Here is a 25,774-nt window from a genome sequence, read left to right on the forward strand (position 1 = left end):
GTTATTACAGGCATATTTCCTTCCAAATAATGAATGTAAAGCCCCAACAAACTTACCAGATTTCCAACTGAAAGTACATTATTGAATTCGTCGGTCATTGGATAATGTTCCATAGCCATAAAGAGTGTATTTAAAACAATGCAAATTGTAATAGCCAGGTCAACAAATGGGTCCATTACCACTAAGTTGACAATATGCTTAACTTTTAACCAATGTGGACTGCAGTCCCAGATCAAGAAAATATTTGCAAATTTATACCAACATGGTGGGCATTTCTGTCTCGATTCTTCAAGTTCTGTGGGGAAAAGAAAGTTTATATATGTAACTATGTGATTTCTCTAACATTCCTCATTCCAATATGAATTGGAATGAGGAATGTTAGAGAAGAATGAAAACAGTGAAGTTTTCAGTCTCTAGTGTCACTGATTAACTTCCTTTAAGCCCCCATTCCACAGGGCTTTTAAGGAAAGCCTTTAAAAATTGCTATTGAATATATTTGCTATGTTCAAAGCTTATCTGTCAAGCACAACTTCTTTGTATTACAATCACTATGCCAATAAGCATCAATTTATGAATCAATTTGTATTATGCATTTAATTTTTCCTTGATTACACTTCAGCTTGCTTCTCCCACCTACTGTTCAAGTATGTAAATATTTTTATTCTGAAATTTGTAGCATTTAAATGAAAATGTTCATTCTGAATTCAAGAAAAAAACAATTTTGAACACCTAGAATAGCTTTACAGAACAATTTAATAAATATAACTGCAAAAATGCACATATATTTTTAAAATAATTCCATATGTTTGAAAAATGTTCAGTGGCTTTTTTGTGTCCAATAATACATTTTAAATTACTGTGCATAAGCATCCACTCAGTTATGACCATGCACATGAGTTAGATGGCGACAAAACAATGAGATAGAAATGCTTCCTTATGTAATAACTTTAATGCTTAGTTATGTAATAACCTTAATAAATAAAGAGCTTTGAATTTACTGATAAATATATGTCAGTTTGTTGGATGTTATCTGTACTTAATCTATTTTAAATCTGTTTTCAAGTTTCAGCTCAAACTTTCAGAAGTCCGCAGGAAAAACAGGATTAAATATTAAGCTGTGCACAGCACACACCTTCCACAGTGTTTGTGAGGATGCTAGCAATACTCATGGCTCTTTCCCTTAAAGCTGGATCCTCCAGGAAGTCCATAGAAACGTGAAAAGAACCTGATATTCTCTTCCTCATTTCTGGTTCTGTCGTGGTGCCCTATACAGAGAACGACAGTAGGTGAGACCACGTTGAAGATACAATCAGATAAGCAAATACTACATGAGCCTGTTAGTAGTGTCTTAGCTTGGACTCGTGCTCCGTGCACTTCATGTTTTATCGTGTCGGACTTTTATTACTTTTTAGTACCTTTTAAATAATTTTAGAATTCCATTAGGTCACAGGTCAAGATTGACAGAGAGTTTATTTACTCAATTTTTGCATTTTTTTCTTTAAGATATGAAAGGTCTTTAAACATTTAAACAAATTTAAACAAATCGAAAAGTGTTGAGTTCAAAATACTGCACAAAATTTTGCAAACTGTAATTTTTTTCCTTGCTCCTGTTGACAGCATATTCCACGGTTTGCAACATTATAGTATTTTCTCCTAATCAAACTGTAGCAAGTAAGAAAAGTCTGACTTCCTCATGCTTCCTCATGCTAGTATTTTTTAGCAGTCTGAGTAGACAAATTTGAACTAAGCAAGAAATTTTTTTGAGACATTTTCTCTTACCTTTGTATGGTAAGAGAATGGCAGCAATATGTGCTGCCAATATGTTCACACAGACATTTGCATTTTTATAACTATGTATTGAACTTTGATCTTTCAATGAACTATTTGTTGTCTATCCTACAATACTCCACCAGAAATGGATGGAAAATACATAAGAATGAGAAATAAATTGTAATAAGGAATTGACAACTTCCTTACATTTTTAACCAGGCAGATAAGGAAGAGTGATATCAAAATTAACTAATAATGCTAATTTTGATAGTGGTAATACATCATCATATTTATTGCAGTTATATAACATTTTTGTATAATATTTTCCATTGTACGTCAACTATGATAGCTAGATGGACCTTTAGATCAGCTAAAGAAAAGCATGGCACACTAATACAGTGAAGCATAGCATTTTTATGAATGTGTAGGTTATTATTCTATTGCTTGGTAACTGTGACTTGCATTTGTTAGTTATGTGAATCTTTGTAAGTAAATGCTTAGCTTGCAAACCTATCTTAGCTGTTTTATTTACTAAAGAGTTAACAAGATGCAAGAGCATTCATAGCTTGACCAACCAGGAAGCATTGCCAAGGGTTCCATTCTGTAGAAAACACTGGCTGGTGCAGTAAGAAAATGCCACCATGCCTGAGCTATTTAAAACTTTCTTACATTGTCATCAGTAGCTGGTTTATCTATTATCACCTCTGGCAGAAGCTGTCCAACAGGCGATGTAGGAACAGATGGTCCACCAACCAGGGAAACCACCCCATTGCAATCCACGGTGCTGTGCATCTTCCCATTCACCGGAAACACTGCCAGCATCCTGGATGACCTACTGGCCTGGCTGATGTTGCTGTTGCGCCGTTCTCCGTGCCTGCGCGGCACAAAGAGAGAATCTCTTCTGCTGTCATTGTCTTCAAAAGTGCTGTGTTCATCATCAGCAAAGTCATTTTCTGATCCTACGTCCTTTGCTCGACCTCTGAAGCTGAAAAGACTTGTTCTGCTGTTGCGCCTTGGGGAAAACAGGGAGCCACGAATGCTCAGCAAAGACTGCAGGTAAATAAAATAGTGATTATTAGCTGAAATCCTCAAACTTAGCGCTGTTATTAATTAGCATTGGTTTTCTTTCTTTCTTAAATTAGAATAACCATATTACACAGAAGATACATGCTGCTGTGAAATTTTTGCATGTATTTCATTAGAGATATATCTTGCAGATAGAAGTATCACTGTTCATGGATTCTTAAGACAAAACCAGTACTGAACACTCCTTTGTCAGCTGAAGCTGCCAAATAGATGAGTTGCATAATTCCCACCAAGAAAAAAAAAGAAGTCCCTACATGCGCTTTGTTTCATGTATGAAGGATCTTGCCCATAGTGAACAAACATCATTGTTTGTTCATTGCTCAAACATTGGCTCAAACATCATTGAAACAAGAGGAAAATGTGAGGCTATCATAGCAGAAAATTACTGTAGCATTTTAACAAGTAATATATAATCATGCTGAAAGGAACCCTACATAATCAATCAGAGAATATTTTAATATGATTTCTAAATAATCCCATTAAAAGAACAGAGATATGAGGTTTCATTTAATTCTGAGGGTTTTTTTTTACAAAGCAATCTAGCAGCTAGAATACTTCCTCTCAAGCCCTAGCAACACTAATTAAGGTAATAAAAGTATCAGTATTTCATTTGTTTATGCAGTAGCATCATATTACTGTACTTCAGGAAGACTAAAGTAGTTTTGCAACAGCCTATGATGCTTTAAATATATGCTTTTACTAAAAAAAACTATAGGCAATACCTGATGTGGAGAAGAATACTTCTTTTCGTATGTCAGTCTGTTGCCTTCAATAGACAATCGGAAACCTTTCCTTCTGATGCTGTCTTCTGATTCAGACTTGTGAAATTCATCTTCATCTTTTTCCTCTCCTCCAGACTGTTCTTTCTGTTTCCTTTTTTTCCTTCTATTTCTCCTCTCTTTTGCACTCTTTGAGCTCAATTTTGATGCGTCTGAGGAGCTTTCTGAGAGCCCTCCTGCTTCTCCTGCAGCACTGGGCTCCCTGGACTCTGCAGATGCTGTTACTGCTGCTGCTGCCACCGCTGCTGCCTGCCATGATGCAGAAGGAATTGAGCAAATCATGACCTAACATTTTCCTTTCTTTAATTTACTTATACATGCTTTCTACTCCATAAGTCCCAATTCTTAACACTTTCTATAGGGTATCCTCTCACTAGGTTTTTCTTTTAATTATTATTAATCAGTTGACTCAAGATATGTGTTGGTCATAGACTTCTCTCATCCTTCATGAGTAAGTTTTAAATGCAGAAATCTACCAGACTGCACTAATGGCACTAGACTAGAAAAACATAGTGAATAACCTATACCAAGTTTTGAATATACTCTTCTTCGGTGCAGAATAGAAAACCTCTGAGCTAGTTCAGTCATTGAAAGACCAACAGGGTGCTTTATATTTCCAATTTCAGACAGCAGAAGTTGACTATCTCTAGTAAACTCACTTCCTTACAGTCCTGCATTACTACACCATAAATGATACCTGTGCTGCTTCTTGTTGCTTCTTCAGCTGTTCCAGCATCTGTTGAAATTCTGCCTCCTTCTGCTCTGCTTCTTCCATTGTTGCTTGGTTCTGTTCTTCGTAGGCCATGGCAACCACAGCCAGGATCAGGTTTATCAGATAGAAAGAGCCCAGAAAAATCACCAGAACAAAAAATATCATGTATGTCTTCCCAGCAGCACGAAGAGTCTGGAAATAAGAATACATTTATAAGCAAATATATGTTAACAGTTCTGGTTTTCATACTGTTAAAATTCAGATAAGAAAATAGACTCTAGTACTTTTGCATCACTGATACAAACATATTTGGTCTATGTTTCCTTAAAAATTTCTCACCAATTGATAAAGGTTTTCCCAGAAGTCCTGAGTCATTAGCCGAAACAGGGACAAAAAAGCCCAGCTGAAGGTGTCAAAACTTGTGTAGCCATAGTTGGGATTTCTGCCAGCTTTCACACAAGTATATCCTTCTGGGCACTGCCTACAAAGACAAACTGGACATTACCTATTTAGTAATTTTAATATTATCAGCTGGATGTCAGTATATTCATATGTGCAGCCAGAACTGCAAAATAACACGTTTTGCCAGGTTTCATCATCAGGTATTGCTCTTCCTTTACTTATCAGCCAGGCAGGAGCTATACTGATACTAAATTACTCATTCATCATGCAAACACTTGGTTTACCAGTCCACTGAGCTCTGATCAAGAATGCAGATCTAAAGCCCAGTATAAAAGCCTTTCTTATGTGAAAGGAAGTGGCCACTCAAAATAAGTCCCACGCAAATTGCGTATCTATGGAATGTGGATCTAATTTATACACAGTGCAATAATATGATGAAATAGTTCTTACCCAGCATCAGAGCTATTTCCACAAAGCAGAGCATCGTTTTGCCCTTCCAGAAAATAAAAATGACCTGTTTCAAAAAGAATTTTAAAAATTATAAAATTCAAAACATAGCCATTATCTCTAAAAGTTTTAAGGTGATTTCTGATCCAATTTTAAACAAACAGTGCTATTTTCACAGGACAACAGCTATAGAGTAAATGACATTATGAATTTCATTAGGCACTATTGCTCACAGCACTCAATGTTAAAATGCCAAAATTTACTAAGAATTCTGTCAAGTGCTTCTCCTTTCTGTGGATTCTCCCTTCTGTCTGATCACTGAACTAAACAATACTTTGTGAAATAACGTACAGTTGTTTATTAGAATAATTACAATTGATCTGAAAAAATTATCCCATAATTTCTTCAAAACTTTCTGATCAGTATTGCCAGGGGTTTCAGTATGTTGCTTATAAGCACTTATCACAGTTATCTAATATGCAAGCCCTGCAAAAACCCACCCAGCTGCCAGTGGCTCTGATGACCATGGTTGTGCACACACTGCAATTGTAGCTCACTGACTGCATGAAGGCCCTGACATACACCTAAATTCAACTCAGACATAATTACTGCAGCAGTCACAGCTTCTTAAGATTTTTAAGAGTACATGACAAAATTTTTGAACACCTTAGTCAAATAAATTGGTTAAGTTCCACCAAATCACCCTGTAACCAATCATACCAATGTCTATACAGTAATGCCGTAGTTAAAGGATACTTTAGATGGTTTAAATAACAAAGACATTGACCTATCTCTTCTTACAAGAACAAAGAGATGAGCAAAACTTTGTGCTTATTAAGATTCATCTTGACTGTATCCTTGAGAAGTGTTTTTCTTTTCTGCTTCAAAGCAGATACCTACAGTCTTGATGGCTGAAGTCTTGATTTTTGGAAGAATTATCACAGGACAAGCTTCTCCTGTAATAACCATCTCGCATTTGGTCACAGGCGTAAGGATGTTTTTTATACAGGGTCAGACCATGTGTAACATTTCTGATGGAATCCAAAAGTATTGTCTCAGGTTGTCTGTAAGGACAGGGCAGGGACAATGGCAATGCTCCTCTGAGCACCCCCCTAGCTCCAACACTTCTGAACCATAGCAGCTTGAGGATCAAGGTGGTACCTTTTTTGCTCCCTGAGACCATTTAAGCCCCACGTTGGAGTTCTTTTCCATTTAACTGTCCTGTTAGATTCCCTTAAAATTATCTCATTTGAAAATGAGAGCAGGTGAGTTTCAGCTTGACTCTGCCTGTGCTGCCCAAGCCAGGCTACTACAGGCACTAATGAATTCTGGGTCTGAGGTGTCGCAAGCTGCTGGCTCAGTATGTATTGATTTGCTGCAAGAAGAGACACAGTACCTGGGCCAGCTGCATCACTCCATCCTGTGAGCAAAATTCACCATTTGGAAAAATGAGTCTTTAAGCTCTATGTAGACCTTGTTCTGACACTTTGCAAAGGATTAATTTTCAGTGTCTAATGATGTATCCACATCTCACAGGGAACAATCTCCTGTGCTGTGCCAATTGCACAGCCCTGTGTGTGGCTGCTGTCTCTCTGGGCTGGTGTGCATTGCAGAGCTGCTCTCTGCTGAAACACAGCTGTAAACAGAAAGCTGACAGGATGCTGGCCAAGCTGACCCTTAGGAAGCAAATTTTATTCTGCCTTATGTCAGCTAATCATGACTAAAACATGCTGGAACATAGCAGCTTGTTGGGAAGAATTCCAACCTGCCTTGATGTGGTTTACATGGAGAAGTCAGTCCTTATCAGCACTGCACCAGCTGAGCTGAGCTGCTACAGCAGGTCTGCATTCAGGTTCTGTGCTTCAGACAAGATGTGCCCTGCAAGGCTGCTGTACTTGCCAGCTCCACAGAAACTAGAGCCACACAGGTTTTCTGAGTGCACTGATACAGTTGGGCAAGCGCTCAAAATATTATCATGATAGGAAAATTTTTATAACACACAATCTGAGCAGTATAAGCAGGTACACCAACCAAAGAGAAGTGAAAAATCCCTCATTACACCAGTGGTGTAAGTTTGGCTCCTCTTTAATTGATTGGGAAATGGGAAAAGCTCCTGGTAGGTGAGCACCTAACTTCAAGCAAGATTAAAGCTGTTTGAGTAAGCACAGGGTATAATATGAGAAGAACAGAGAATAATTGTTATTTCATAAAATAGATTGTGAGATTATTTTTCTCAGAAAAATTGTTTATGGAAAGATTTTTAAGATAAACCTCAGCTTATCTGGAGCTAAGTTTATCAGAATTCTTAGAAAAATAAAAAGGAGTGGGGGGAAAGAAAGTGCTTGACTCATTAATGACAGGAACGCTTATGTAAAGACTCTCTAAATGGTGCCTCCAAAAATGAGCTCAGTGGTAAAAATAGGGTTTACATGCCTTTTTCTGCATAGTATGCACAAATAATGGCATAATAACTTCCATAATTCCTACAAAAGACTTTGCACTGCTCTGAGCTGCAGGTAAAGAACATCTTATTGCCCTGTGAAGCAGCTGGTTTTTGCATCCTGTCTGCCCACCCACATGCAAAAAGAGAGCAGGAAGCTGTGAGAAGATAATTTTTCTCTTTGAAACTGCTGGTAAGCAAGGCCAACCTTATTAGTTCATAATAAGACTTCTAATTTCATTATAAATTTCATAATACGTATGAAATTCTGTAAATATACCAAAGGCAGATGTAGCCATTCAACAAAGTACTTCCTGGAACCAATTCAATTGAACTTTATTTTCAGGGGGTTTCAGGTCTTCTTTAAATCAAATAAAATCAAAACTTAAGCTTATAAATTCTTTGTTAAAAAGTCAGGAAATTAAATTTGGCCTTGAAGTCTAGGCCTTCAGTAGGAGACTACTTAGACTGTCATAACCCATGGCATGGGATCTCCATGTATTCACCTGTTCAAGTAAATTGAGTTTCACAGAAAGATTGGTTTAAGAAATTCAAATGGAAATCCACCATAGTCATTGATTAGCTGTGTGATTATAGTTAGAAGCTGTCTCACTTCTATTCAAAATTTGTCTGGCTTTGACTTGCAGCTATTGAACCTGTTATAGCTCTGCCTGCTAGATCAAAGATATGTCTACGATGAAAATTCTGTTCCCTGTGGATTTTTTTTTCCTAACTGTGATCAAATCACCCCTTAAACCTTCTCTTTGATATGCTAAGTAGGCTGAGCTCCTGGTCTATCTTGGTATAAAGCATGTTTTCCAACCCTTTAATCATTCTGCTCTTTTTTGAACTTCCTCCATTTTTTTTCAACTTTCTATCTAAATTGAACTTTATATAGTATTCCAGTAGCAACTGCAGTAATGCTAAATACAGGGGTAATTATGTCTTCCTGGTCAATAATTTATTTATGTGAACAGGATATTATTTAGCTTTTTGGCTGCAGACTTTTAGCCTTAATTAGTCAGTCCTGGCTGCCCTGGAGTGCCTTAGGTGCCTCAGCCTCTATATTGTTCCCACTGCACTTCTCTATCCTGCCTTTCAGTTTCCCTGCAGCCTTACACATAAACTGCTGTGGCAATGTTTTCCAGAGCCTCTGTGGTACTATTTTTCCTGTGTCCTCATGTTGTTCTTCATGTCACTTTTATTCTCATGACATGACACTGGCAAACACACAATTGCCACAGCAGGTGCTCACAGGAAGCAATTGTCTCTGGTGTGAGATTCATCTCTTTTTCTCCTCCTTTCTTCTATTCTTTGCTTGTGGTTTTATATTAAGTGACCTAATAACATGCATGTACAAGCTTAAAAACCAGGCAGCCATGCAGCACCCACTCTGATCAAAGGGCACTCCAATTAGTGCTAATAGCACTGTGAGAAGGAGCAAGCTCTAGGGAATTTGAGGAGATGCTAATGAAAACCACAGAAATGCTGTGGAAAAGTGTTGTAATTACTGCTGCACTGGAAAGGATACTCAAGTGAGTAGATTCACCTGGAGACCCCACACTTCTCTTTGCAGCTGGTCACTGTAATCTCTTTTCTATCTCTCTCCCCTTTAGTTCTAAATTTACATCTACAGTCTCTATGCAAACCTGTCTCACAACAAGAATTGTAAGCATTGAATTCTAAGACTTTTCTGTCTCAGGGGAGATGTGAACAAAAAGAGCTATTCCAAGTAGCAAGACCATGTTCCTTGTTCCCTCTTCCATGCAGGCATTTAGAGCAGACGTATAAGAGAGAAAAGATTTCTGCTACTGTGTCTTAACAAAATGTATTGTCCTTTCCCTTCCTTCCTTCTAAGAACTGGGTCAGCCACAAACCAATTCAGTGAGAATTCTGCAGACAATACTTACTTTCATCTTCAATGTACCCCTTCCAGTCAAACGGAGTCACTGTTGAATTAAGCAATGTACCATTTTCACCTATGGTGCTGTTTAGCTGGGAAGTAATATTTGTTTCCAAAGTAAAATTTTCTGGAGGCCACTGCAGGCATTTATTCCTCAGGTTGCCCATGAACAGCTGCAGCCCTATCAGTGCAAATACACTGAGACAAAACACAGTCAGGATCATCACATCCGAGAGCTTCTTCACAGACTGAATCAGGGCTCCTACAATAGTCTTCAGGCCTGCAAATGGAAAGGAGTTTTTATTCTGATGTTGGAAACTTTTTCAAAGCACAAAAATTACAATGTCTCCCAGTAAAGTTACAGATTTCATGCAAAGCCCAAAAACATGATTGTAATGTCTGTGAAACAACATTTTTGTGAAGAGCTTTTTCACTTGTGAAAATGAATAAACAGCTGAAATTTATGTCCACTTGAAACTGTGAATGGAATGAGTTGCATATATTTCAAAACAACTTGTTTCAATGATAAAACAAGCAACTATTTTTTATTCATGCTGTACACTGATCTCACATAAACATCTTCCTTCTTTTTGTTTGTCAATACATCTTGCTCCAAACCTTTACTACTATCAGTTTTATAACATACTAGATTTAGAAGACAGTAGTAAAAAGCCTGTTCAACAATAAATAGGATTGAAATTTAATGCTATAAAACTGGAAATGGTTTGGAAAACTGTAGCATTTTAAGATAATAAATCCCCCATGCAACACCCATGCTATTCTTTATTATCTTATTCCTTCATCTTCTTAGTAAGTGAACATTTCAAACAGTTTTCTTTTTTAGACATAGATATTCACAAAAAATACCACATAACATCATGTAGGTAGGATACACATGGGTAAGAAAAGTTTAGGGTTACTAATACTCATTGAATGTGGAGAAGAAAGCTTGACGTCATACGATGCAAACCACACACACTGTGTACTGCAATGTCTCATGCAAGAATCTGTTAAACTCAAAGGCTGATTTCAAAAGGAAAGTGCTCATTTTCAAAAGCAATGAATCAGAGATCTCAATGAATCCTGATATCTTCTGATTCCTGCTTTTTTTTTTTGTGGAAAGAAATAAGAATTATATTTAAAAAAATATGAATTCTGGTTCATTGAATTAAAGTCAGCCTCAGTGTTTAACCTCGCTCTCACCTGGAATGACTGATATTGTTTTCAAAGCTCGGAGAACTCTGAATGTTCTCAACGCTGAGACATTGCCCAGGTCCACAAACTCTGTCACATATCTGTAATAGGGGAGTTCACACACAAACACAATGACAGGATAAAAAGGAACAGTTGGGAGGTAAAAGGGGCCTAACACCTTACACCAGTTACTTCTTACCTGGAATTACAGAAATAGTTTTCAAAGCTCTCAATACTCTGAAAGTTCGAAGAGCTGAAACATTGCCTAGGTTTACAAATTCTGTTACATACCTGTAGGATTAAATCACAGTTATTCAGAATTTAGGCAAAGTTTATGCTACTTGCTTGGGTCTTTCATCAAGACCGCTTTGGCGTTTTTAGCAAAAATTTAAACAGCAACAGTCAGAGGTTTACCTTTCACTGCAGTTTGCCTTGCATTAATATACTTTCAGAGCCTTCAGCTAAATTAAATGTCTCTGAAGTGAATCGCACTGATTTTACTTTGAAAGCCTAAAATTTATCTAGACTAGATTGGTAAGTTTGGAGAATGAAGTCAAAGGGAAGCTCCTTTTCTGCTCAGAAAAAAAAAAAAAGCAGGACATGAAATTAGCCTCTCTAATACTACCTGTACTAATGGCTTCTGCAGTATTTATGTTTACATCAAAATACGCATTTTTGAAAGTGAAAATTGTTTTAGACAAAAGTAAGTCCATAAAAGAATTTCCATTTAACAAAATTGGTATGTATTGATACTAATTTCATGCCCTTTTTGCCCTTCGCTTTCCAAGAAAAAGCAAAAAACAAGAACTTACGCAAAGGTAATGACAGTGAAATCAAGCCAGTTCCACGGATCTCGAAGAAAAGTAAAATCTTCTAAGCAAAAGCCCCTTGCAATGATTTTTATTAGTGACTCAAATGTGTAAATGCCAGTGAAAGTATACCTGAAAAATATAGGAAAATTTAATCAAAATAAGTAGCAATATTTTACATTGGTATTCTGACAGAAATGTTTTGATCAAATGAAACTTTTCTATTTCACAGCTGCAGAAGAAATACAGTAAATAAGCAAGGCTGCAAGCACACACTGAATTCTCATTCTCACTTCAGTAATACTTTTGCTGTATGCTGCTCTTAACTGACACGAACATTCAAGTGCCCATGGTTTTGCTACTAATGCAATGGTGTAAGGAAGGGTAAAAACAATGGGTAGGTGCTAAACCATGGAGAAAATGAGTGGAATCTCAGTAGAATACTATCTGTAAACTATTTTCATGGTTTTTCTACCCAATTGTTCTACTAAAATGAGATTCAAATCATCATTCAACATTTCTGCATAGTTCAGAGAGGAAACAGTCATAGCGCCTCATGATAGCTCCTCTTAGCACATCTTGCACTGCAGTTACTGGCATGGTAACTCCTAGAGGAACAGACAAAGATACATTGAAATAATGTGCAACTTACTCTACATTCTTTGTCCAGTCTGGAGGGTTACTCATGGTCATAAATACGCAGTTGGTCAAAATAGTGCACATGATAAGCATGCTGAATAATGTAGGTACAGTTAAGGAAAACACAGTAGCTATTCACACAATATCACATCAGTCATGGCTTAAGTACAGGAAAATACTGCCACTTAAGCAAAACTTTTAGACTTTGGAAAACACTGACATATGCTTTGCTTTACCTCATATTTTTTACTTTAGTACATTAGACTTTAATACTGGTCTGGATTTGTTGACACTCTGATGTTGCTTTGCTGGTGTCCTGATGTTTTGTTTTCAGCTGGTCCTGAAAGGAGATGGGTCTCACACCCTGGGAGGTAACATGCGTTGAGCAACTGCCAAACCAAAATAACTTGCAGGAGTATACAGTTTGCCTTCAGTACCTGGCATGACTGAAGAAGCGTTAGTCTTTCACTTTTACAGGCTTGGTACTAAAATTAAGAGTTGGCATATGCAAGGGAAAAAAAGTTTTCTCTATTTACCCAGAGTCAGAACTGAGCGAGTCAGTACCCAGCACAGCCAGTCTGTTGAAAACACAGAATAAAACAACGTTTTTAATTGCTGAAGTGAGTGCATTTCATGTTTCCCTAACACCAGCTTAATGCTTCAATCAGTGAAGCAGAAATCCATAGAGAGCTCAGAGATTAACGTGAATAGTTTTCCAGTATTATTTTTGGTCTCTCTCAAAACCCAGCAAAATCAGTGTATCTGTTTCTACTAATGTTATAATTTGAAAATGCTTCAATATTTACGTCAATTGCATGAAAAGCACAGAAAACTGGTGAAGATTAGAATGAAATTAATTTTTATTTGATGTTCCAGCAAGGAATATTTAGGTACTCTGGGACTATGAAACCCAGACCAACAGCTCAGAGGGGCTGATTCTAGGGAGATGGGACAATCCACTGGGGCTTCATGACATTCAATGCAATGTTCTTTGTCCACCAGATCACTGCCTCTTCAGACTGTGCAGTTCTTCCCTTTTTGTGGCAATAACTTCAATGCAAACTTTTGGAAATACTGAAGTAACCACACTGGATGAAAACCTGACTCAAAATGGCCACATGATGGCAGCAAACAATAAGCGCTGCTACACATTTATACCAAATGGTTAACTTATTTTTCCTCTAGTCATCTCTCTAAATTATGTATTCCTTAGAAGTCCTTGCATCACCACAACTGGCAAAGAAAATGGTTTAAACTAAAGAAAGCTGTTTACATCTAAACTTGTATCTGAGAGTCCAGGATTTAATTTTTTTTTAAATCAAGTAGATAGCATTTGGTGGTTTCGGGTATATTTTTATACCATTGACGAAAAATGAAACAAGAAAAGTAGTATCACGATCTAAACTTCTCAGAAAATTGCTACAATTATTAAGATTTTTGCTTAGAGCAGCTGAAAAATTCGATCTTTAGCATAACTTTTCAATAAACACTCAAATCACAGGGAAGGAATTAGCTGCCTGATTCCCACAGACAGGCGTGTGCCCTTTCCCTAAATGGCTGATCCAGCAGCGGACATTTTGGTATATTTCAGTAAGTGACTTAACTAGTTTTGAAGATCATGTTGCCATACAAACTCTGTAGAGTAAAAATCGTTCAGTGCCTTAGAATAAATTATTAGAATGCCTTACAGTGTTTGTCACCACAATCCACAGACAGGTCTAAAGAGCCTGCTTTAATTTAATTAGGAAATTCCTTTAAATATAGAGAATCCATTTTGAATCCAAGTCGGAGATGCGTGGCTGCAATTTCAGTCGTCTCATGAAAGAGTTAGAGAAGTGCAATGTGCTCTTAGGAGAGCTGGGGTTTTACCCTGTGCAGTGTGTTGTGAGCTTTCAGCTCAGTACCAGGTACCATTCATATCAAGGGCCACAGGTAGGTCCTTGCACATAGCTCACTCTTTACAAAACCTGGCACATCTGGGAGCCAAAAGTTGCCAAAGTGCTGTTCACTCTGAAAGGGAACAGATGCTCATTAAGGGCTAAAATACTTAGAAATATAGACTGCCATTTCTCTTAACTGGCACATTCAATGTCTGTGCATCTCTTCTGTCCTATCACACATTTTGAGTGATTGATTTACAAGCTCAATATTCCCTTAATTTACTATTTTATGATCTATAACAATTCAACTATACACATAGACAAAAAAAATATCTGATCTATGATGACTTCTTCATGGAAATGTACTGCCTTTTTCATGCTCTTCCCATACAGTCATGCAGAGGCACCACACAGCCTCAAGCTAATCAATTAAAGGAGCAGCTGAAGTCTCTTATCACCTGTGTGGATTGGTGGAAGATGAAACAATTGGGAAAAAAAACAAATATTGCCAAGTGGTTTAACAGATACCGTCTGGCAGTCAGGCCACACTGAGGAATACTGTAATTTAAGCTTCCAGAGCCTTGCACAGGAGCACTTGCACATTTTCTCTAGACCACCTCCCCAATTCTTTCTAACAGAAATCTCTAACACTGCAGCTCCAGCCACTGCCACCTCCCTTTTTTTGACTGCTCAACACTCTACTTATTCTCACCTTTTCATTCTTTCCTATAAATTGCTAAACCCTGGCTATCTCCCATCACTCTTGTGCTGCCTCCTCAGTTCTATGTTCTACCTTAAGTCTAGTCAGGCAGGCAAAAGAGAAGAGGGAAAAAAATAAAAAAAGCAGACTACCAGGAGATGAGTCAGCAGAGAGAAACTCATGCTGTTACCAGTTTCTGCATTCAGTATTACAGTGGTCCTGGCAGTGAGAATAATTGCAGGGAAAGTCTGGGAGCACTGGAAAGAGACACACTCTGTTTCTCTGCAGGGCAGCAATATCTGCTCACGTGTCTGGGCACATGTGATCAGAGCACCCTGTACAGAGGTTCAGAGAATCTGGAGGACAGCCAGATTAAGGTTTTCTAACCAATGTGCTAGTTTCATTGTGCTCAACACTTGACTTTAATCACACTGAAGGCACATTTCTGTGACAAAGGCCAAAATGCCAAACACCTGCCACAAAATAGGGAGGAAATAGAGTTTGTCTATAAAAATCAGTCGATTATTAAAAATAATAATCAATTTTACCCCTCATCTTTTTAATGTAGGTAGCTAATCTTGTATAAGCAGCTGAGATTTGAATTGTAAAACAGAACATATTTTATGGTTCTTAGTTAGAACACTTCAATATTTGAAGTGTTTGTACTATAATGAATAATACTAAAACATTAGAAAATTGCAGAACCTGCACATCTTATGTTTTAGATTAAATAAAACCAATCCTATGCCTATATCTAAGACAAAATAGCCCCTGCAATAGTTAGCTGGCTGTAAGAAGAAATCAGTCCATATACTGAAAGAAAATTTCTTCCTATGATAGAGTTAAGTTGCACAATCAGTTCATAGGTGGAAGGAAAAATACTGAAATTACATATTATCTGTTGGAATTTCTTTTGTTCTTACTGTCATCAAGACCAGCTGGATACTCTTTGAAGACAATTAGCAGAAACTTAAAACCAAGACCAAACTCAGCAGCCAATATGCCAGTGAAAATCATTATCCACAGCTGAGGCAGATGCAATGTTGGAAGGTATTGCAAACCAGTGTCATGTGAAGGAATGAGCTGCCATTGGAGGCTGCAATCTGACAGAACTTGGCTGTGTTTTCTCACCATCACCACCACTGTGTCTGTAGGTCTCTGTCTCCCCTTAGCTACTGTTCCCAAATGCTCCCTAACTCCTCTCCAGCCTGACACCTTCCTTTTCTCCCACACTGTTTTAACTTCCCAGGAGCTCAGAGTAAAAGATGTTCTGAGCCAGCAACCATCAGCCTTGTTTCTTACTTTTTCCAAAGACCTAGAAAATTCTGCCAGCAGTCTCTATTAAAAAGGCTTCTGCCTTTCACTACTTGTTCAATGTTAAAAGTCTTACTGTCACACTGAAATTTTCATTTGGTAACTACATTTCTCAGTCCTGAGGTTCTGCAAAAAACCCCAACTGCACCAAAACCTCACCCACTAGAAATTCCCATCAACCTGTTAGGACCATCAGGCAGCAATCCCCCTTGTCAGTCTAGAACTTTACCATGTGCACCACCCCATCAGTGATGGTCCCCCAGTCTGTCCACCATCTGCATGTGCAGATGCTTTGCAAGCTGCCTGCAGGAATGCTGCCTATGCTTTCTGGCAATGTGTTACATTTGGCAGAGGCTTATGGTGCAACTGGGAGGGTTTGGGAATGTGAGAACCAGCCTGCACCAGCCAGGCTTCAGGCACACTGCTGCAGCAGGCTAGAAAGCTGATCTTGAGGATAGCCCCACAAGGATCCTGAACCTTTACTTATGATGAAATCATTATCTGTTTTCTTCATTTCATTTTGAACAACCACTAAAAAAGGATATGAATGTACCAAAATTTTAATAGCTATTTTTCTAAGAGGGTTGAAGGGTGTTAAAATGTACAGGGCAGAGGTGGCACTGAATCGGAAGATTGCCTTCCCTTTATTCAATACTATAAAGGTCTGAAAAAGAGAAAGAAAAGACATTTTATCAGAGTTTATTCACTGTAGATTCTCATTTACAAATGGTTACAAGTAAGCAATCACCAAAATTGTAAATTTTTGAACAGTTAATACAAAAATCACAAATAATTTTTCAAATAAAGATTATTTCCAGTACTTACCTGATGAATCTAACATATGACAATGCAATAAATTCAATTCATTAATGTTTTTGTTTTACATCTTCATTAAGCAAACTCAATAAAGTAATATTCCTTTACATGTGTTTCTTGTAAATAAAGATGTATAAATTATTAACTGACATTTTAATTTTATTTATGTTTTCCCCCAGGAAACTCTCTCTGTTTGAAATAGCACAAGCAGGGTGTGGTGGTGCATTCCCTCCCACTCTTTTCCACACTACTTGTGGACTTTATTGATATATTAGTCTTACTAACTGGAAATCCTTCTGGAAACTGATTTATTAGACTATCCACTTGTGTAATTTTTGGGATTTTGTGCTAAGGAGAGAGGGAAATAGCAGTAACGTACACAGCCATATTTAGGTAGGTCTCTGAGTGCTGGAAATCTGAATATACCTCACTGGAGGAGAGCAAAAGACAATCCCAAATTATCCTCCTGCACAACTGTGGTTTCTAGATGTGAAAATTTCCCAGAAAGCACATTCTTTCAAAATTTAACTTTTAATATCTATGGAGCTAATCAAATTTAGAGAAACTTGCAGGCATTCAAGCCTTACTTCAGAGGATTGTAGAAGACCTTGTAGGTTAAATGGCTCAACTAAATCCATGAGCCAAAGACAAACAGTATGAGAGCAAACCCTGCAAACACTGCTTTGCTCCACTGCAGGATATCATGGCTGCACCTGCCCTCGCACTACAGCACACAAAATGTGGGATGTCGGGTTCTTTTGTGTCACTAAGGTGCTCTTCAACTGCAAGATCAATCAGAAAAGAATGAAAAACAGCACAGAAGGAAAAAAAGGCTCAGTAACTCAGAAAAAATCTGCATGTGAAAGGGACGATGCAAGAATAATAACCTAAATTCAAGTGAAATTAAAGGAAAATTTCCTAAATTTCTTTTCTCATTTTTTGTTTTTCCCATTGTCAGAGTTGTATATTTTGTGCATAAGCGATGAGAAAGCCTCCCTGATTTTTGTAAAAAAGATCCCTGATATTTGCTGATGAGATGAGCTGTAAGCCAGAATTCCAGTGGAATCGTGGGTGAGGGTATGTTGGTTTCATCTGGTGTCCATGACACCGAGTATTGCCTCAAGACTGTAAGCAGTGAACTACATGCCTATTTCCAGGAAGGCTGGCAGACAGGGAAAATGTGCCAAGGAGGTTCAAGGAGGACAATGCTTCAGTCTGGCGTGATTTGCAAAGTTTAGAATGTATGGACTGTGAGGTACAGGTACCAATGCCTAGAAGGATGCAGAACGTGGAGAGAGATGTGGAGGTGGGGCTTTACCTAAGGCAGAGGAGAAGCAAGGATTAAACTGTGAGCAAAAGCTGCTTCAGTCCCAGTGGCTTCTTCCCTGAGCTGTCCCTCCGTCACAGCTCTACACAGAACACCTCCTTCAAACCAAACCCCCTAGGAGTAAGGGACACTACCAGGCAGACTTTACTCTGTCTTGAGTACAAACTCAACATGTGTAGGAGTGTATAATATATGTATATGATTTCCCAATTCTGCACAGGAATGGAGAAACTGCATGTGAAGCTGAGGACAGCCTCAGCTAATGTTTCAAATTACACATCCAGTTTGGGCTTACAGGTAACAGCCTGCAGATGACCTGACCTTACATGAAGCCTTCATTTCAACTTCTGAACCAGCCAACCAGAAGAAAGACTTTCTGGCACAATGTTTTAAAGCCTCACACCCTAAGGGGGAAGGTGAATTTCCTCTGCCAGGTCTGTCCCCAGCCCCAGGACTCACACCTCAGACGCCTCCAATTCATGCTCTTTTTTGTAGTTATGAGGTAGTTGACGAAATGCATTAAAAATCACACTTCCTACTAACTCTGTATTTAAGACTACTGCACCTTCATTTAGTCAACCTACATTTTTTAAAAAATCTTTGAACACAAGCATATTAAACATACATCTATTTTCTTACATGCCTTATGGAAAATAACAGCATGCTGGCACAGTTCCAGTTTCAGTTGGAAGCTGCTGCTATTTTAGCTGTTCTACTTTCTGCTGCCCTGCATAAGCAGAATGAACAAGACATAAATTCCCTACCTCAGTTTTAATTTTTCACTCAAAGCATCTTTGTGACTTGAGCTTTCAGAATGACTTTGTTGGTCCTGTAACATCTAGCCTTAAATATGAATTAAAACTGCACCTTATTTCTGAAGGAAAATTTTAATTAAAAAGTACAGATAAGAGCTGATATGCCCTGCGTAAGTTCCCTGCTATGCCTGCTAAATCTCACTCCACTCTCAACCCAGATGCAAGCCAATGTGTAGGCAGTGTGGATGAACATGAAGAATTGTACCCAAAACTGTCAGCACAAAGTAGACATACACTAAGAAAAGCTAGATAAATTCTAAATAAATTTTTATATGAAGGATTATGTATAGACTTCAGGCCTTATGTTTTATTCATTTTTATAAAGGCACAAAACCGACTCACACTCAAAGTGTTTGATTGCAAATATAAATTCAGAGTTCCCTGAAAGGAAGTCCCTCATTTGCTGCTTTTGTATCTGTAACCTAAAACCTAATCCATCTTCTGCCACATTGAAATAAAGCCAAAAGCTGAATTCTTAGCAGGGAAAAGGAGGAGGAGTGTTTTGAGAAGATGTAGCTAAGAGAGAAGAGTCAACACTGAATAAAGATAAGGTCTCTGAGAACCTCTTGGGATAAGGAGTTCCCAAAACCTTATTTCTCCTCTCCTTCCTCCTAGTTAGATTTAAATGTAGTTTCTGGAAGGCTAGATTTAGTGCACTTTGTGCTACCCCACTGCATTTCCACCTTCTGAAAGACAGGAGCAGGATACAACATTGAGCTGGGTCCTCAGCTTCTCTGGAAAAGCTCCTGCAGCAGCTGGAACAGGACACTCATGGCATATGAGAAGTTTCAATTTCTTGGGCTTGTGGTTATCTTTTGAAACAATGTTTTCTAGCAAGCCCTTTTTTGCTTTGCTAGAGCTTTTAACTTAAAAATTATTTCACAACTATGAAAATATCCAAAATCACTACTGTATGCACCTTTGCTGGTGTAACAAATCAAAGCAATTTTACAGAATCTTTTTGGTTTTTTTTGCAACCCAAGACACATCTGGGAAACCCAGGAGTTAGTGATTTGATCAGATTAGGGACTGATATGGAATGCCAGGAGACAAGGAGGCATCTTTGCTGACAGACATCATTCAGATGGCAAGAGGCAGGGCATGGAGTGGCAATAAACAATGTTATGTCTCTATCACAGCAGGAGGAAAGTGAAGTTTTACCCACTTAGTTCCATTTTTTCTGTCCCTCCTCTTTAATGTAGCAGCCTGGGTTCAGAGGAAAAGAGCCAGCCCTAAAGTATGAAACCAAGTGGACCAGATTTTGATTCATGCCCGCAGGTCAGGATCTTAGGGGATTCCAGCTGCTCTGTTCTCTACAGACAATGAAGTGAACATCACTGATCTTTTGTGATGGCAGCCTGAGCATGAGCAGGCAGGCACTATTATACAGGGAACACACAGGTTTGCACTTATACAGAAGCAGAACACAAAACATGAGTGAACTTCCTGCTCACTTTTAATCAATTTTGGATTAAAAAAAAAAAAAAAAAAAAGAAAAGAAAAGAAAAGAAAAAAGACTGTTGCAACCCTTTAGGATGCTAAATCTCATGGTTCTAAAAACCAGCATTATTGGCCACCACAGTCAGCAGCATTTCAGTATAATGAAATTGTAATATGAATCGTATAGGACAACATTATTCTATTCCTTTACCACAAAATAATTATGTTTCAAGGGTACAATTGCTGGCTTTCAAGCTATTTGTGATACAGTGTAAATCAAAAATACTATTAAGTGTGTAAACCTGCTGTAATGGGCTGTCCTACTGTCAAACAGCAGTTGTCAATATTTTCCTTTTCCTTTCAACTTCAGATTAGTATTGATATACTAATATGTATGTATGTGTACACATGGATATGTATGGATATATATGTATACATATGGATATGTCCTCTTTCATGGTAGGTTTTACATAGAAACACACTTACAAAACCATAAAACTATTATACCTATTTGGGTTTTCTTCTCTTAAAATACGTTTTATTTTAACTTTTCATCTCAAGCCTACTTCAGGCACAAATTAAGGTTCTCAAACCAGCTCAAAATATGTATTTATTTCTGTCTTATTCTCTATTAAACTGCATCAAATAATGGCATGCACAAACCTTTTGCTTAGAAAAAGTAGTCCCAAGGATAGAACATAAAACACTCTAGATGACATTTAAACATTGACTGCATGAAAAATACAGTGAGTTTGATCAATCTTGGTGTAAAGAATGGGGGGGGGGGAACCCAAGAGAGATGCAATATTTGCATATAAGGAAAATGATGTATGACTTAATTCATGACCCAAGCTTGTAATAAAAAAAATATTCCTAAAATTCCTATACAGATTTTCCAAATAAACACCAGTTCTGTGAGCAACCACTTGTGTTCCTTATTTGAAAGTTTGAAAGCCAAATTGTTTGGTGGTTTCTGTCAACAAATCAGCTACAGTTTATGCAGAGATCTTAACAGAGCTCTGAAAAAAACAGTGGCATCTGGTAATCCTCTACACTTGCCCTAACCCTTTTTGCAAATAAGCATTTTCCTTTATTCTGGTGCTTTTCATTAGATCCATGACATTTCAGGCAGATGCCTCACCAGGGAGAAGCACAACACCTCTAATGATTGTGCAGCAGTTTGGGGAGGGTGTGCTGATGGACTTCTTGGCTTTACAAGATGAAATTCAGAGAGGGGTAAAGAAGAAGCTGAAATGTTAAACATTACAGAGATAAATACATTGAGCATTCCTGTGTGTCTTCCTAGAGATGTTTACTCTTGCTACAAGCTTTTCTCAAATTATTTCTGCTTCTGAGACTTGCAGTAGCATCAACTGCTGCCAATATTTTCAAGATAAAAGTGAAACAAGATGTAGGTACTTCCAGAATTCACATACAGCTAGATAATAAATTTAGAAATTAGATATTTTAAAGGAGAGTTATAGGTGAAAAATTGAAATAGGTGTTGATTTTCTGTTAGGAACATCTATTTTCTTCCTACTGAGGGAAGAAAAAGCAGAGAGAATTGAAGCATTTGAGAAATTTTTGCCTTGTCTTAGACTGACAGGGCTGTTTTTTTTCCGTCCTGTAGAAGATTAAAGCACGTACATAGAGAGAATATGTGGACTTCAGCAGAAAGAGGAGAATCCCAGAGGGGATGTGTTTAAACCATACATATTTAGTGTGCAAATAAAAAGATTCTTCTTTTCAAATAGCACAGAAATTTGACTGAATATGTTCAGATGTTTTCTCTCCATTTCTTGCAATTCTATCACCAGACCTGGCTGATTTAGTAAGTTTTTGTGAGAAGGGACTAAAGAGACTGAAAGGGTCTTCCACTCCCAAGGACTTGAGAGGCATATCTATCATAGGTCATATGTATCATGTATCTGTTTTCACTGCCAGAAACATAAGACACACTGATTTGGCTATAAAGGTCCAGGATGAGCTGTGGGCAGGTAGGGATAAAATTATATGGAATACTGTATCATAAACAGACACAATTAGTACAGAACTCTACAAGGCCTGCTTTTATAGAAACACATCTTTTATCTTTGCAAAAGTAGAACTGTGATTTAAAGATAAATCTTCATATGCTGTGAATGGCAGATAAAGGCTCTTTCAGAGGCACCAGATAATAGAGATAAAAAAAATTTGTTCTTTCACACAGTATTTTCTCTCTTGTCAAAATAGGACTCATAAATCACAAGAAATTTAGCAAGCTGAGACACTTAGAACACAGTAGGTTGTGAAAGTCAAAACAACTCTTATCTTAATATTGACATTTTTACAATCAGAATGCATTGAAGTATCACCCAATCTAGCTACAGCTATAGAGCATGAACTTTTTCTGCCACTTATAGGCTGTGCAACAGGATCATTCTGAAAGGATTCCAGGCCTGCCCAAAGCCAGTTTCACTAAAACTTTAAATCAGTTTCTATACTCTTTTGTTACATTCACTGTTTATCTATTTGTTTCCCTACTGATTCCATAAATTTTCTAAGCATTTGCTGTCAAAGCAAATTGCTGTGAACAAAACGTTCTATGGATCAGTTCATGCTGTCAGTTTTAAATCTGAAGAACCTTAGAGAATTTTGGTGTCCTCAGTATGAATGTATGTTCATTTTTAAGAAGTTTATAGAGTATATATGTATCACATATCCACGTTTGTATAGGTATTACATATTGCTTGTAATCAAAGATCACATATTATGCTTCAGCTTTGATATAAGTGTGTCTTTGATATAAAGTCAGTTATATCAAGAAAATAAATGTGGAGATAAATTAAAAGAAACGTGTAAGGCAAATGGCTGGAAATTAACATACTCAAGTAACAAGCTCTATGATCCACTCCAAGAAAACAAAATGAGCTTGATAATGCACTGTAAACACTGGCACATGAACAGGATTGATATTAGACTCACTTTTTTATTGATGTAATATGGGTCCATGTCTTCCAAGGGCTCAGACACCATTCCTGGAGGTATGTCACCATATATAAAGGGGAGTGTCTTTCCTGCCTCCAAGTCACTGTTTGGTTTTGGCCCATTTTCATCATCGTCTTTGCGATCTTGTTTAGGGTTCTTGGCTTTTTCTGCAGCAATGCGCTGTTCAATAGCTGCAAGAGACTCTCTAGTGAAGTATTGGAAGCTGTCTGGTCCTGGTGGTACAAGCACTGACTGCTCCATCTTTTCATCCTGCACATTTTAATTACCATTTATTCTTCTGCATAGGAAAATACTACAAGAAAGCAGAAAATAAAATTCAAGTAAACATGTTGAAATCACCAAGTAAGAAAGATGTAGTAGTTATTTTCAAGTGAAATTGTTTTTGCTATGCTGAATAGTTAAAATACACAATTTGAAAATTATGTAAAGAAAGAAAAAGTAACAAGTTTAGTCAGTGATTTGGCAATTGTAAGAAGCACTTGTGTTGTTCTTACACTAGTTACTAAAACTGTAAAAATTTCTCAGATTCAGGATATGCTAGTCATTTCCTCCAAATAAGGAAAAGTATGATAGTCAAGAATAATCAAATATATTCTTTCCTCATAACTCTAGTTATATTAGGATCACACTCCTCTGGAATCAATCAGGATTACATTGGTAACTATAAATAGAACAGTTCAATGGAGCTAAAACAGAAAATTTCACTGAGATCAGCAAAAGTGTCAGAAAACAAGCACTGTAAAACCAGAACTTCCATTTTAAAAAAATCAAGTCTGTATAATATGAAGTATTAGTGATTCCAAATAAGTATTTGTATAGGAAATTATTTTAGATAAGAAGAAGAGTAATTGCCCAGTATTATTTCAGTTTAGCTGTTACTGTGTCTGGTTCTTTATAAAACAACTGTAACTGGAAAATTCTGGAAGTATTTTAATATACATATTCATTTATACATTGCAATTGCAAAAATAAACCTGTTGGGAAGAAAAACAAAAAAAAGAAGAAAAAAGAAGTGGTGTTAAGACTACAGATTTGGCATCTTCCATGCTGCTGAATAAATTTCTGATGACACCAGACATACAGATGAAATGCATATTTGGGCCCACAGTGGTGCATATATCCCTCATGCCTGAATGCAAAGAGATAAATGCAGTCTCCACCCATTGCAGAGTTCCTTATGAAATGATCAGTCAGTCTATCAAGAGACTCAAGGGCCAAGGCAGGTCAGCAGTCACTGAAATAAGCCAGGGATATGGAATGAAAGAGAAGTAGGAATACTGCAGTAGGTAGAGGGTTGAGGGAAAACACATGAAAACAAATTAAAAAGTGACAAAAAACCCTGGGAACTGAAGAAAGATGCTGGAAATTTGGAAGGAAATAGACACCAAAAGTGGCTCAAGAGGAGATTGTAAATGACTTAAGAATTAAGGGAGAAAAGGAAGAATGCAAAAAGATTTAAAAAAATAGGAACTATGGAAGATTAGCAATATAAAAATGACATTAAAAAAGAAAAATAAAACGTGGGTGGAAGAACAGATTACTGGCAAAGGAGCAGAAAGGTAAGCAAATACAGACAGGGCTAACTTTCTACTAAGTAAAAGTCAATATGGAAAATAAGCAACTAGATGACAAATAAAGGGAGAAGAAAGAAAAAATAAAGCTGGGAAATAAAGAAGAAGGTCACCAGATTACATCTAGTAGTAAAACTAAATTCTCTTGATCAGTAATGCCAGGGTGAGCACAACATCTTAATCACATATTTGTAGTGAGTACTAGAATATAATGAATAAAACAAGAAAGAGGGGTGAAGTGCTTATGGTCTTCACAAACCTAAATGTTCTGATTTTTAAAAAATGTTAACGCACCCCTCCCCCCCCCCCCCCATATTTCACACAGGTACATAAGATCATCACCCACAATTGCAGGAATGACTTTCAAACAATCAAGATGCAAGTTTCTCACTGTAAAAAAAATTAAAGTGAGCTGATCTCACACCAAACACTAAGTATTTACCCATGTAAACACTCATGCCAAACCAGTTCTGTACTGCTTCCCTTCTTTCCAAGGGAAAAGGAATTATACTGTTCTGTTCCCATTTGTGGGAGTGGGGAGGATATAAGAAAATGTACCTCAGCTAAAAGAGATTTAAAATCCTGCCTTTCTCCACATAGAGAGTATCCCCTAGACAGTCCTCAGCTCCCTATGTCATGGTTCTGTTTACTTCTGCGAACTGCCACTTCAGTCACTTAACTACTGAAGTTACAAACTCACTATTTGTACGCTTTGACACTGTTTCTTAATGTTCAACCACAC

The 25,774-nt window shown here is 37.5% G+C and overlaps 1 protein-coding gene across 1 annotated transcript in view; it reads right to left on the reverse strand.

The window, feature by feature from the left end:
* LOC121335437 (sodium channel protein type 1 subunit alpha) overlaps positions 1 to 23,701 on the reverse strand; it is a 59,576-nt gene extending 35,875 nt beyond the window's left edge. The window contains exons 1-13 of the mRNA XM_041403586.1: positions 23,438 to 23,701; positions 16,621 to 16,739; positions 12,195 to 12,284; positions 11,546 to 11,674; positions 10,933 to 11,024; positions 9,547 to 9,819; positions 5,200 to 5,263; positions 4,687 to 4,828; positions 4,333 to 4,539; positions 3,579 to 3,884; positions 2,440 to 2,820; positions 1,133 to 1,265; positions 57 to 295 (exon numbers count right to left, since the gene is read on the reverse strand). Coding sequence (XP_041259520.1) covers positions 57 to 295; positions 1,133 to 1,265; positions 2,440 to 2,820; positions 3,579 to 3,884; positions 4,333 to 4,539; positions 4,687 to 4,828; positions 5,200 to 5,263; positions 9,547 to 9,819; positions 10,933 to 11,024; positions 11,546 to 11,674; positions 12,195 to 12,284; positions 16,621 to 16,739; positions 23,438 to 23,701 — 2,439 coding nt within the window. The remainder of the gene's footprint in view (positions 1 to 56; positions 296 to 1,132; positions 1,266 to 2,439; positions 2,821 to 3,578; positions 3,885 to 4,332; positions 4,540 to 4,686; positions 4,829 to 5,199; positions 5,264 to 9,546; positions 9,820 to 10,932; positions 11,025 to 11,545; positions 11,675 to 12,194; positions 12,285 to 16,620; positions 16,740 to 23,437) is intronic.
* Positions 23,702 to 25,774: the final 2,073 nt, after the last annotated feature.

This window comes from Onychostruthus taczanowskii, unplaced genomic scaffold, assembly GCF_017590055.1.
Source record: "Onychostruthus taczanowskii isolate IOZ18803 unplaced genomic scaffold, ASM1759005v1 scaffold20, whole genome shotgun sequence".
Classification (NCBI taxonomy): Eukaryota; Metazoa; Chordata; class Aves; order Passeriformes; family Passeridae; genus Onychostruthus; species Onychostruthus taczanowskii.